Source organism: Molossus molossus, unplaced genomic scaffold, assembly GCF_014108415.1.
Source record: "Molossus molossus isolate mMolMol1 unplaced genomic scaffold, mMolMol1.p scaffold_m16_p_13, whole genome shotgun sequence".
NCBI lineage: Eukaryota > Metazoa > Chordata > Mammalia > Chiroptera > Molossidae > Molossus > Molossus molossus.
The window spans coordinates 72,377,320-72,389,811 of record NW_023425348.1 but is presented as its reverse complement, the minus strand read 5'-3'; the positions used below and the strand labels follow the sequence as shown (position 1 = coordinate 72,389,811).

Below are 12,492 nucleotides of genomic sequence, written 5' to 3'. Positions count from 1 at the left end.
AAAACTCACTAACAGTAGAATGGACGAACGAGCTATGGTATAGACACATAATGGAATATTATATAGTAGTCTAAATGACCTCTGGCTTTTGTATAATATGGCTGAATACAATAGTCTGACACTGAGCATCACAGAACATAGAATTCAAAAACAGGCAAAACCAAATGATGTACTATTTAGGGATGGTAAAATATATAGAGCAAATACAGGCATGTGTTAACACAAAATTCAGAAGCACATTCAACTCTGATAGGACAAAAGGAAGTGTGTATAATAAAAGACACAAAATGCTTCTGAGGTAAGCTAAGAATAATGTTCTTACCCTTTGGGTTGTGGATTCTTTCTATTAGTGGTCTTTAAACTCTATATTTTTAGACCCCTTGGTATATATGCTATATATAACAATTAAATAGATATTCCTACAACTCAATAAAAATGGGATTTAAAAAATCTGACCAGACAATTCACAAAGGAAGACATCTAAATCGCCAATGGGCATATAAAAAAGGCTCAATGGGGAGATTCAGTTTAAGCCACAGACACCAGCACCCACCGGACGGCTCGGATAACAAGGGCTGACAGTACCAAGTGCTGATGAGAACGTGGAGTGACTGGAGCTCCTCATCTGGCTGGGGGGAGAGGAAAACGCTACACTTTGGGGAAAGATCAGGTAGTTTCGTACAGAATGAACACACACCAACCCCATGAACAGCAACTCAACTCCTACCTACCCAAGAGAAATGAGAGCACATGGCCATAGAAAGACTTGCAGGAGAATGTTCACGGCAGTTTTGTTTATACTCGCTAAAAACTGGGAAAAGCCCAGTAGCCATCAACAGAAGAATGAGTCAACTGTGGAATATTCATACAAGGGAATATTATTCAGCAATCAATCAATCAATAAATAAATAAATAAATGGACAGATAACACAACAACATGGATGAATCTCAAAAACACTACACTGAGTCAAAAAAGAAAAAGAAAGCTTTATACAAAAGAGAATATACTATAGGATTCCATTTCTATCAAGTTCTACAACAGTGTGGAAATGACATGCTAGCAGTATAAAACAGTGCATAGTCCACACTGATAACTGCAGAACCTACATGGTGAGTATATGGGTGTTTACCGTATCATTTTTCAAATGTTTCTGTGGGTTTGAACATGTTCCAATAAAATGTTGGAGAACTGGAGATAGTACTAAAAACAAGGGTCTTGCTGGCATTTACATTTAGAAACCATATAATATGTAGAAAGGAGATTTATTTACTATAGGTCTTTTTAGTCTTTGGTTTGCAAATATGCCTTGGACTCGTCAAGAAGGGGCTACGGCGCAGCCCGACCCACGCTGGTCTGGCCAGAGAGCCCTTTGCTCAGCTGAGAAATGCTGCTCTCACCTTCATCTTTGTTTACTCCGTCTTTGAAATGAAGACCTAGGAGGAAGTTTGTGACCACCTCCAAGGTTCTTGTGGTTATCAGAAGGAAAGGGGTGTGAGGGAGGTAGAACAGGGTATTGGGGGGGGGGTGATGGAAGAAGACTTGGCTTGGGGTGGTGAACATACAATAAAATACATAGTTGATGTATTATAGAATTGTACAGCAGAAATCTATATAATTTTATTTATCAATGTCACCCTAACAAATTTCATAAAAAAGAGAGAAAGTTTTTTAAAGAGAGGGGAAAAACATCTTTAAGAGAGAAAAAAATAGAACGTTCTCGTCTAAATTGCTCACTTGCCCTCCCGAGAGGTCACACCCACGTACTGTTTGAAAGTACCGTCTCCCAGCGCCCTCACCAATACGGGGCGGTACCAGTTCACCCGTCTTCGGTAGATAAAAATGTGATCTGGCAGTTAAAACTTGCATTACTTTTATGACAAATGGAGTCAGACATTTAAAAATATGTATTGGTGGTGTGTATTTCTTCTTTGGACTCATTTTCCCCAAATATATCTACTAGAGAAATCTCTAAATTCTAGACCTCTAAATCTCTACATTCATGAAGGTAGCTCATCTTTTAAAACGATCAGATTCCAGAAGACAGGCCTCTGTGTGGAAAGACGAGGTCAGCTATGTGGAGTGAATTCTACTTGGTAAATTTGGACACATTATTCCTGTCCCTTGTGGGAGAGGAGGTGAGGAGAGTATTAGTACAACCAGGTAGAAGGTGAATGAGCTTTCAAATATCTAGTAACTGCACTCAATTTCAATTTATTAGGAAATCCTTCTTACCAAGATTTCTCCAAAGGTGATGTTAGAAGTTGATCTACAACCTCTGCAAATTAGGGATTTGCAGAAATAAATTCCTACTTGTTTCGCTCAGACTTTCCCGGTGACTGACTATAGAGGCCAAGCACACTGGGTACTCAGAGGAAAAGAGAGAAGACTGTCTCACTGGGGGCCCTTGTCAACACATAGAATGTTGTTAGACTGTTAGCTTTACTAATGACACCGAGACTGCAGGTGTTAGGAGTAAATAATTTGTCTCCCCCTTCAGCTGAGGCAAATCCCATGTCACTGTCCTCTTTGTGGCTTGGAGAAGTGTGAAAAAAAGAGTTTACTAAGAACCCACAGAGGAAAAATCGCCAACCTGGCTAGAGAAATTAAGGGTCACTTTATCTCAGGACAAGGCTGTCACAAGCCACAAAGACATTTACAGCAGGACAAGTGACCGAAGTCACTGGCTGTGAATGTGAGACCTGGAGTCTCCCTCGAGGGCACAGCGGACTCAAGTGGGGAAAGCGTGTTTCAGAAGATAGGTTCTTTGTGCTTCCGAGACTGCCTGGGGACATAATCTGCAGGCAGACTGTGCTGATGTCTAATTTCCTTTTGAACGCTTCCTCTCACGCGGTATGGTAGCATGCATGTGTGTTCGGGTTCATTTACACCCACCATCGGGAGCTCACACCATGGGCACTGGGCTCGATTCGAGTTAGGAAACCCACTCTGGAGGCAGCTATAAGGGGTGTCCTTCCCCAACGTGTTTTCCTGCTCAACAGAGCTTTGTTAATTAGCATAACAAATGTTAGAAATCGCTTCTCATCTGGCCACATTAGGGCAGTTCAAGATATATGGATTGGCTAGAAGATGCTCGAGACAGCCCTATTCTTGCTTAAAGAACCCAGAGGCTTGGAGTCCCTGCTTTGGGGAGGCTCCTCTCTTCTGTTTGGTTCCCTCAGAGCAGGTTCAGAAGTTGAGCGCTGACAGTTTACTTGAGAGGTGCAAGGAACTGATAGGGAGGTGAGTAGGTGATAAAGGGGTGGGAGGGAGCTAACAAGGGGTGTTATTAAGCCAGTTACCACAGTGGGTAGTTAAAGCTTCATTCTGATCGAAACAGACATTTCAGAATTCTCCTGGCTCAGAGACAAGGCAGCTGGGGATCTGTGCCCCCACCACTGGTCGGGATCCAGGCACTTCAGCCGCCATGGTGTGGACAAGGTGGGTTCTAGCATCTCAGGAGCAATTTCTCCCTAACGATTCAGAGGGGGCTGATGGCATTCATAGACGTGGTAAGGGGATCTGGGCAGAGCACCAGAGTCTGCTACGGCTCCCTAGCCTAAATCTCTGTGTGGTCATGTGTCCACTATGAACTGGAAAGGCTCCAGTCGTCGACACTGACTAAATCAGGATAAGAGCACCCTGGCCCTGGAATCCCGGCTGGTGCCTCTGTTCCAGAGATGGCGCTGAGGGGCCTGGAAGCGCCGGGAGCTGGGCCTTCATCCAGCCCACAGCACAGGTCGGTGAGCAGCCTGAGCCTGCTCACGTATAACTTCACTGAATAACCACCTGCATGCGTGCAGAATGTGTTCTTGTCATCCAGTAGTGCGACTGTCGGGGGAGTAGCTAGCTGTCATCCTTCTTCACGATTTTGATGTTATGACCCTGACCCCGAACCCCAAGAGCAAACGGCTTGGTCGGTCTGCGGAGCTGCAGCTCTTCTGCACACAGCATGAATCTCACGCAGCAAGTTCCCCCCGGGAACGAGGAGACCCCAGGGGCTTCGCGCACACCCACCTGTACGGTGTAGCTTCCCAGGGTGGTGGCCCGTTTGAAGCGCCGGCCTTGTTGCTGGGACATCATGAACAGCTGGGCCAGGCGCTGCTCCATGACCCGGGCGAAGCTCTGGTTGTGCAGACCCACCAGCGAATTGTCCACGCCCTGCAGCACTGCGATGCAGAAGGCAGACGGGCTGCTCAGGACAGACTCCCTGCCGACTCACAACCACAACCACCACCCTCCCTGCCCCAGCCACGAGGTGCCATGGGCCCTACCTCATGGGAGGGCTCAGCCATCCTTACCTTGCTTTACTGTCACAACAGCCCCAGGAATTAGGAATCACTCAAGGATAAGTGACTTGTCAAGGTCACAGCTAGTACCGAGGAAAGTGAGCGTTCAAACCCAAAGCCTGGGCTCTCTCCTCCATGAGCCGTGCCACGTCTAATACTGTTTACTAAATCCAAACCTCACTGAAGATTACGTGCAGTTAGAGTCCATGTGGGAATACAGCCGAAATACAGGTATGGCTAACTGGATGTTCTGCGGGTTCCCAGTCAGAAGCTCCGGCTCAGGGCTACCCTTATTTTATTTTCCCTTCTCAACAGCTTTGCTGTGGAATCTAAATTCCATCCTGCAACTCAGCACCATACACCTTGGCAGACCACCCTGTTCACATCCCCCCTCCTCTGTGGTCCTCGAGGGAGCCACCCCAAGCTGCCCAGGGCCTCTGGGGTACTCTTCCATTTGAGAGCCCGACAGCGTGTTAGGAAGAGTGAGCTCCTGCCAGCTGTGACACTTCCGGCAAACCACTGGCTGTGTCTGAGTCCAAGTCCTTCCCTGTAAAAAGGGAATAAGTTTGTCTGGCCGGTGTGGCTCAGTGGTTGAGTGTTGACCCATGCACCAGGAGGTCACCGGTTCAATTCCCGGTCAGGACACATGCCCAGGTCGTGGGCCCGATCCCCAGTGGGGGGCATGCCGGAGGCGGCCAATCGATGTTCTCTCTCATCGATGTTTCTAGTTCTCTCTCCCTCTTATCTCCTCTCTCTCTAAAATCAATAAAGGAAAAAATTTTTTTAAAAAGGGAGTAAGTTCACATCACAGGAAATAGATTCCTAATGAGGTCTGTGGTTGAAATGACACAAGGTGTGTAAAGGAGCTTGGCACAGTGCCCAGGGCATGGAAGGCACATGGAACTCCATCGCCCCTGTCCTCCCAGGTGTCTGTCATCCACAGGCAAGGCGTCAGTGCTGGAATTCCGGGCAGTGGCGAGTGTGTGGAGGGGGTTTAATGAACACCAGGCCTAGGACTGCAGTGGTCACTTTCTATGGCGGGGGGTGGCTGCCTTTTGCTGTCAACCCCCAAAATCTAGTCTTTCCTCCAAGTCCCTTGGGAAGCACACTTCATCCCAAACACACAAACACTGCCTTCAAACACAGCCATTCCTGCTATTTAAAATGCTAAAAACAATTCTCATCTTAAAGAAACCAAGACATACATGGGCTGGGGAGTTTGTTCTGCCACAATCCAGTTAAAGACCACTAATACCAGCCATCTACTGGGATATGAAAGTAGTTTGGGTATAAAGAACGTGTCGTGCCCTGGCCGGTTTGGCTCAGCGGTTAGAGCGTCGGCCTGTGGTCCGGAGGGACCCGGGTTCGGTTCCCGCTAAGGGCATGTACCTCGGTTGCAGTTTGTCCCCGGCCCTGGTTGGTCGTGTGGGTGGCAGCCACTCGATGTGTCCCTTTCACGTCTATGTTTCTCTCTCCCTCTCTCTCCCTCCCACCCTATCTGAACAAAAAAATGGAAAAATGTCCTCGGGTGAGGGTTAAAAAAAAAAAAAAAAAGAACGTGTCATTGTTGTGATCACATTCTACTCAGGGCCAAAACAAGCAACAATTCTCAACAAGATCCAGAGAGTGATGTTTAAACTGATCGAAAGAGAAGTAAAACCCACAGCTGAGCCTCAGAAATTACTTCTTTGAGGTCATAAGTGCCAAATAATCCTCGCGGAGGCTATCAATCAGCTCTCTTTCTGGGGCCTTTGTGAGCGACTCCCAGCTCAGCGGCCAGCACAATTCCTGCCAACAAAGAGAAAACACCCCTGTACTGTCCCCAGTGCAGCAGGTCCCACAGAGGCCCCTCGGAACCCCCCTGACACAGCCTACCTCCTGGCCCAGACAGGAGAGTCTGTGTTCTTGCTCATTCAGAGATGCCCCTCTAGTAAAATTCCACCATCAACTGCGGAAGGATTTCTTCTAAGTCGGCCTCTCCTGACCAATGGACAGAGTAATAGAGGGGACCCAGGACACCGAGGGGCTTCATCATGGACTGATTGCTTTATGGGAATCCCAGTGATGGCACAAGGGCAGGCATCAAAGAAAAGGATAGTCAAAGCCCCCCGGGCGATGAAAAAGTTCCAGAAGTACATAGCAGGGTACAACACTGGGCTTGTATTTAATGCCACTGAATTAGACACTTCAAAATGGTTCAAATGTTCAATTTCATGTTATGTGTATTTTATCACAATTTCGAAAATTGAGGGAAAAAGCCAACAAACCTCCAGGGAAGTGTAGGAGGCTGTGGAAACCTCCCACAGTTACATGGAATCAGCACCTGGACAGTTCCCACACGCCTCATTGCTCTGTTAGCGAAGATAATGTGTCCGTAGGAGGCAGCGGGAGAAGGGCTGGGGGTTGGAGCCAGGGGCCTGGATTTGAACTCTGACTTCCCCTTACTGGGGCCTGTATTTGAACCCTGACTTCCCCTTACAGAGTGTTCTTGGGCAAGTCGCTCAGTTTGGTGGGCCCTGGTTCCTTGTCTGAAACAGGGGGATCACACTCTAATCTTGATTGTGTTGCTGTGAAAAACAGCTACTTTGTTGTTGTTTTTCAAATGCTTCCAGCACCGTGCTATCAGGCACTCGAGAGGATGCCCATAATTGGTAGCTTTGTTGTTGTTCAAGTGTGCCCCCTTCTTTGCTGAACACATCCTTATCAGAGGAAGAAACAACATATTACAGAACAGTGTTCCAGGGCTGTGCTCTTCTCCTCCCCTGAGAAGTGTGCCAGGCCCCAGGCTCCCCCCTCTCCCTGGCCTGGAAGGGAGTAGAGAGGGGCGTGCACCCACACCTCTCCCAGCAGCACAGAGCAGGAGGGGAGCTTGGACCCTGGCCACCCACCCTCAGCCATCACTGACTCAGCTGAGAGGAGGCGGGCAAGTCTCCAGCTATGCTCAAAGGAGCTTTGTCCAGAAGATTTGGTGATTGTTACATTGCTGGTCTCTTATTCTTTCTTTATTTACAATTGCACTGGGCCCTAAAAGTTCCACTGATCAGACCTGGTTCAGCTTCCCGTATCCAGTCTAAACTGTTTTATTCATGGTTGAATCCCACACACTCTGAGCCAAAAGAGCCTGAATGTTCAGCTCCTGTCTCCTCCTGATTCTAAGGGTGAGAGTGTAACACCCACAGGGTCTGAGTGACTGGCTTAAGGGCATACATGGCTCATATGTAGCAGAGCTGAGGCCAGAAGAAATCCGGCAATTGCAGGGTCTGGAGTATTTTGACTGGTGAGTAAAATAAAGACAGATTCCAAACCTCCGCTGGGCTCTCACCTCTGGCAGGCAGCAATATTGAGACTACATCTCTGTCCTGCCTGGTTGCAGACGCATGGACAGCAGGGTAGCTCCTGGGCTCTCTGTGCAGACAGACTGACTTGCCACCAAAGAGGGACCCACGCCCAGGGAGGGGAGAAGTGTACCATGTGTAAAAACATATTTAATATAAGTTCAGTGGGCATACAGATGAAAACATGGCAGGGTTTTATACCACAAACTAAACAAAGGAAAGTTGCTCCAAGTTACTGGTGGGCAGTCGAAGGGGTGCCCGTGATGGATGGCTGGGAGGAGAAGGCAGAGTGGCTGGTTGTTCAAGGGGCCAGGGTTTGAACAGGAAGAACAAAGCTCTCTTCATCTCTCAGCTCCCGACCTCCCACCCCTTCTGTAACTGATGGTCCAAGGTTGCTGGTGGCTGCCCATGGGGTTAGAAAGTGGTCGTGAGAAGGAAGAGGGTCATCCTGAGGCTGGTTTCAGTCCCCAGAAGCACTAACTGACCCGACCAGCCCCAAATGCAGTGATGGAGACCACTGTTCCATCTGATCCCCAACAGCCACAGCAGCAATAACCAATGAGGGTTACATAGGTGAGGGGACAGGGGTTAAGCCCCAGGAGAATCCTCAAAACAAGGCCATGTGTGGGGTTCTCTATTAAGGTTATGTCACTACAGTAGAGGCAGGGCAAGACACAGGCGCATGAGGACGGGCGGAAACAGGAGGCTGACTAGGACATCCCGTGTGTGAGAGTAGACGTGTCACCACTCCATGTAAACCTCAAAGCTAACAGGAGGGGGGCCTGCAGCATTCCTGGTGGAGAGAGAACATGCTTTTGCAAGTTACGTAACCTACTGGCTCCGAAAACGTGTTGCTGGGTTAGCACTGTCTTTCCCTTGGGCATAAACTCTGGTGAGGTTTTTTTCTTTTTAAACACTTTTGACGTTTAGGTGGGGGCTTGGGCAGGCCTCATCCAGCAGGGTGTGCTTGTGTCAGTGGGTGGGCAGAGGCCCCCTGGCCCGCAGAGCATGGGAGGGAGGAGACAGGAGGCAGGGAGGGAGGGAGGAGGAAGAGGCTTTTGGATGGCCCTGCTTGCCCAGGCTCCTCTTCCGTGACTTACAGGATCTTCCTCACTCCTCGTTATGTGCTGAACCGTGTCCTCCCAAAATTCAGATGTCAGGGTCCTAACCCCCAGTCCCTCAGAAGGGGAATGTATTTGGAGACAGGGCCTTTAAAGAGGTAAATGAGGTAAAATGAGATCATATAAGTGGACCCTCATCCAATATGACTGTGTCCTTATAAGAAGAGGAAATGAGGACATAGGCATACACAGAGGAAGACCGCCTGAGGACAGAGAGGAAAGGTGGCCATCTGTCAGCCAAGGAGAGAGGCCTCAGGAGAACCAGCCCTGCTGACCCCTTCATACCATACCCAGCTTCCAGGCTGCTGAAGCCCCGGCCCTAGTCTTTGCTACTTTCTGTGTTGCCCTAGCAGACTGATTCGCTCCCTGTCCTGTCCCTTCCTACAGCTGACCTGGTCACTTTTCTTCCTTCAAACATCTGTCTTCTCTCTTTGCTTCCAATCCTTGCTTCTCTGATTTTCAGAGGTACTGCCTGGCTTTTGAAAAACAAGAACTGCTGCTGTTTCATAAAGCTCAGCTGGGAAATGTCAAAGGAGAAAAAAAAAAAAGAAAATGCCACCCAAACACCCTTTTACTTCCATCCGCCCTCCCTGTCAGGACGCGCCTGGGCTCCACCAGGACTAGTGTGGGTGTGGGCCTCGTGCCGGGCGAGAGGAAAGTGCGTGCCTGGCATTCCTCTGACGTTCACTGGCATTCTGTAGGGCAGTGCAGAAAAGCCGACTCTCTTGAAACAGACAGTTATTCCCATGGACACACCCTGGGTGTCCACAGGTAAATGCTGGACCTTCGGATGGGTCCACTTTCTGCAAAGAGGAAGCCACTAGGTGGGCTCTTCAGCTTGCTATTTTGAATTGGTTATCTAACTTTCATCTCCAGTGTGATGGGTAGGGTTTTTTGTTTGTTTGTTTGTTTGTTTGTTTGTTTGTTTCAGCTTACACCACCCACTCCTGGTCCTGTGAAAGTAACTCCTTGAATTATAGGACAGGACCAAATAAAGGATGCCAATCCTATCGCTGAGTGACATGCAGGTTTAATTTTTTTTTTTCTCCTTCTGACATGCAATTTGAAAATAACAAACCAACCCGAGAGGGTGAAAGGGGAAATAAAGTAAGAGATTACCTGTAATTACCCAGTAGTCTCTGGTTGTCTCCGATATGTCAAGGTTGGGATATTCCAGTGCTAAAACAAGTAAGAAATGCACCAAATTACTTTCATGAGGTTTATATGTAAATATTGTTACGGGAAATGGACACAGGGACAAAATATAAAGCAGCTGAAACCTGCTTTGTCATTCTTAGGAAGTCTGTGGCATCCAGGACAAAAACTACCTTGCTGTTCAATAAACTGAAATACTCAATGAAGAGCTCACTCTCAGATGAAAGTGAGTTTTCTAGGGTTTGTGGATTTCTGCTCTTTCAGTTTTTCCATCAAGGCCTCATAAGTGAAACATCCTTATCAAGACCCACAGCTAGAACCTGTCTTAACTGTAGCTTTCTCTTTAAAATGCCCAACTGTCACTCCCATTTTTAGGAATAATTATCTCTTGAATGGGTTTTTCCAATGTCAAGGACTAAGTATAGTAGCCAAATATTGCAACCAACATTTTTTTTTCAGGTGTAGTGACCATCAGAGTTAATATGCAAAGGGCTTAGCATGTCCCAGCACCCAGTAAGTGCTCACTAAATCACAGCTGTTGTTATATCAAACTATCGAAATGAAAGAAAATAAATACTTCACATGCTGCCATGTGACATGGTGCCTTCTTTTATGACAGCATCTTCTGCATAAAATCCAGTTATCTTTCCTTCCTGTATGGAAATTTGCAATAGCTTGCTATTAAACAAACATTCAGAAAAATTCTGAATGGCTACCCTGTGCTAAAGCACCACACACATCAACTCATTTATTTACAATATCAAAAGCAAGCACAGAAGGAAATAAAAAGAATGTTGTTAATATGTGTTTTATAAAAAACTTGCCCATTGACCTTGAGAAATGTACCAACAATTAAATTTAAAAGCCCAAATCTTTACTTCCTTTTGCTACGAAGTGAGTGTTTGGGGACAAAATGCTAGACTGTGTCATCTTCCAAGCCTAGACCTGCTGTATAGTAATGAAGATTAAATAACTGAGGCATTAGCAGCGGTTCTCAACCTGTGGGTTGTGACCCCTTTGGGGGTCGAAAGACCCTTCCACAGGGGTCGCCTAAGACATAACAGTAGCAAAATTACAGTTATGAAGTAGCAACGAAAATAATTTTATGGTTGGGGGTCACCACAACATGAGGAACTGTATTAAAAAGTCACAGCATTGCCCTGGCAGGTTTTGCTCAGTGGTTAGAGTGTTGGCCCGAGGTCCAGAGACACCCGGGTTCAGTTCCCACTAAGGGTGTGTACCTCAGTTGCAGTTTGTCCCCGGCCCTGGTTGGTTGTGTGGGTGGCAGCCACTCGATGTGTCCCTTTCACGTCGATGTTTCTCTCTCTCTTCCTCTCTCTCCCTCCCACCTTGTCTGAACAAAAAATGGAAGAATGTCCTCGAGTGAGGATAAAGAAATAAAAATTAAAAAAATAAATAAAAATAAAAAGTTGTGGCATTAGGAAGGTTGAGAATCACTGATTAGGAAGGTTGAGAACCACAGATTAGAGGAAGACAAGGCCAAAGAACTGTGGGGAAGTGAAGTCACGATGCTGACTGCAAATGAGCTGCACTGATACCTACAGCCAGGGCAAGGGCTGAGGGCCCCAGGACATTTGCTGATGGCAGACGGGGGAAACCACAGCTCCATACTGCCATGAGGACAGGTGCCCTACCAGACAGGATTATCAGCTCAGAGGCAGACTGCTTGGGTTCAAATCCCACGTCTTACTAGCTGTGTGAGCTTGGACATTTTATTAAACTTAATCAACTTCAATTTTCTTGTCTAATGTTGCACCTACCTCATAGGGTCGTTGTAAGGATTAAATGAGATACGAACGAGATAGGTGAAGAGTAAAAGGCACCCAGCGAGTGCTTTTTTTCAATGTGCAATAAACTTGTCACCAATTCAATCCCCATGTATCACATATTCTAGTTGTCTTATGACAAAGGAGTTAGTATGCAGCCCGGCACAGTGGACGTTTGCAGCATGGAGAAAGGCCCCGGGGGCATCGGCAGAGTATCAGTATGACGTGGCCATACTCACGTTCAGCGATGGTGAGCGGCGGGTAGGTGAGGTAGAACCCCACCAGCTCGGCCGAGAGCTGGCGGAGGAGGCTGCTGGCGACGGTGCCATTGAGGAATGAGTTCCGATTGCCCACCACGTACACCAAGGTGACAGTCTGGGAGGCGTTGGACGTGCTCACAATCTGAATCGACACAGGAGGAAAGGGGAGGGAGACATGCCAAATAAGATGAGGGTCTGTTTCATGGGGGCCGTGGGAGAAGAAGTTTCAGCAGAAGTCGAGGGTAGGAATGAAAGGGAGGTGGGGAAAGAACGAGGAAGAGACAAGAATAAGAACGGTCATCACTCACAGATTGCTTGCTCCGTGCCAGGCATCGTGCCGAGGGTACGTTATCTCATTTAATCCTCACCCCAACCCTAGGAGGTGTATATAAGGATGACTCACTTTTACAGAGGAGGAAACCGGGGCCCAGAATGATCAGGGGGCTTGCCCAAGGTCACATAGCTAAGAAGTGACAGAGCCAGGCCGTCTGACTTCAGGTTTTAACCACTGGTGTGTATCTTGGCCAGGGGCTACATTGTCTCAGAT

General features: G+C 47.5%; 1 protein-coding gene across 1 annotated transcript in view; it reads right to left on the bottom strand.

Moving 5' to 3' along the window:
* The window catches only part of KIAA1549L (KIAA1549 like), a 107,640-nt gene that overhangs the window by 79,489 nt on the left and 15,659 nt on the right, over positions 1-12,492 (bottom strand). Inside the window, exons 6-8 of the mRNA XM_036259001.1 lie at positions 11,925-12,087; positions 9,863-9,922; positions 4,016-4,167 (exon numbers count right to left, since the gene is read on the bottom strand). Of these exons, the coding sequence (XP_036114894.1) occupies positions 4,016-4,167; positions 9,863-9,922; positions 11,925-12,087 (375 nt within the window). The remainder of the gene's footprint in view (positions 1-4,015; positions 4,168-9,862; positions 9,923-11,924; positions 12,088-12,492) is intronic.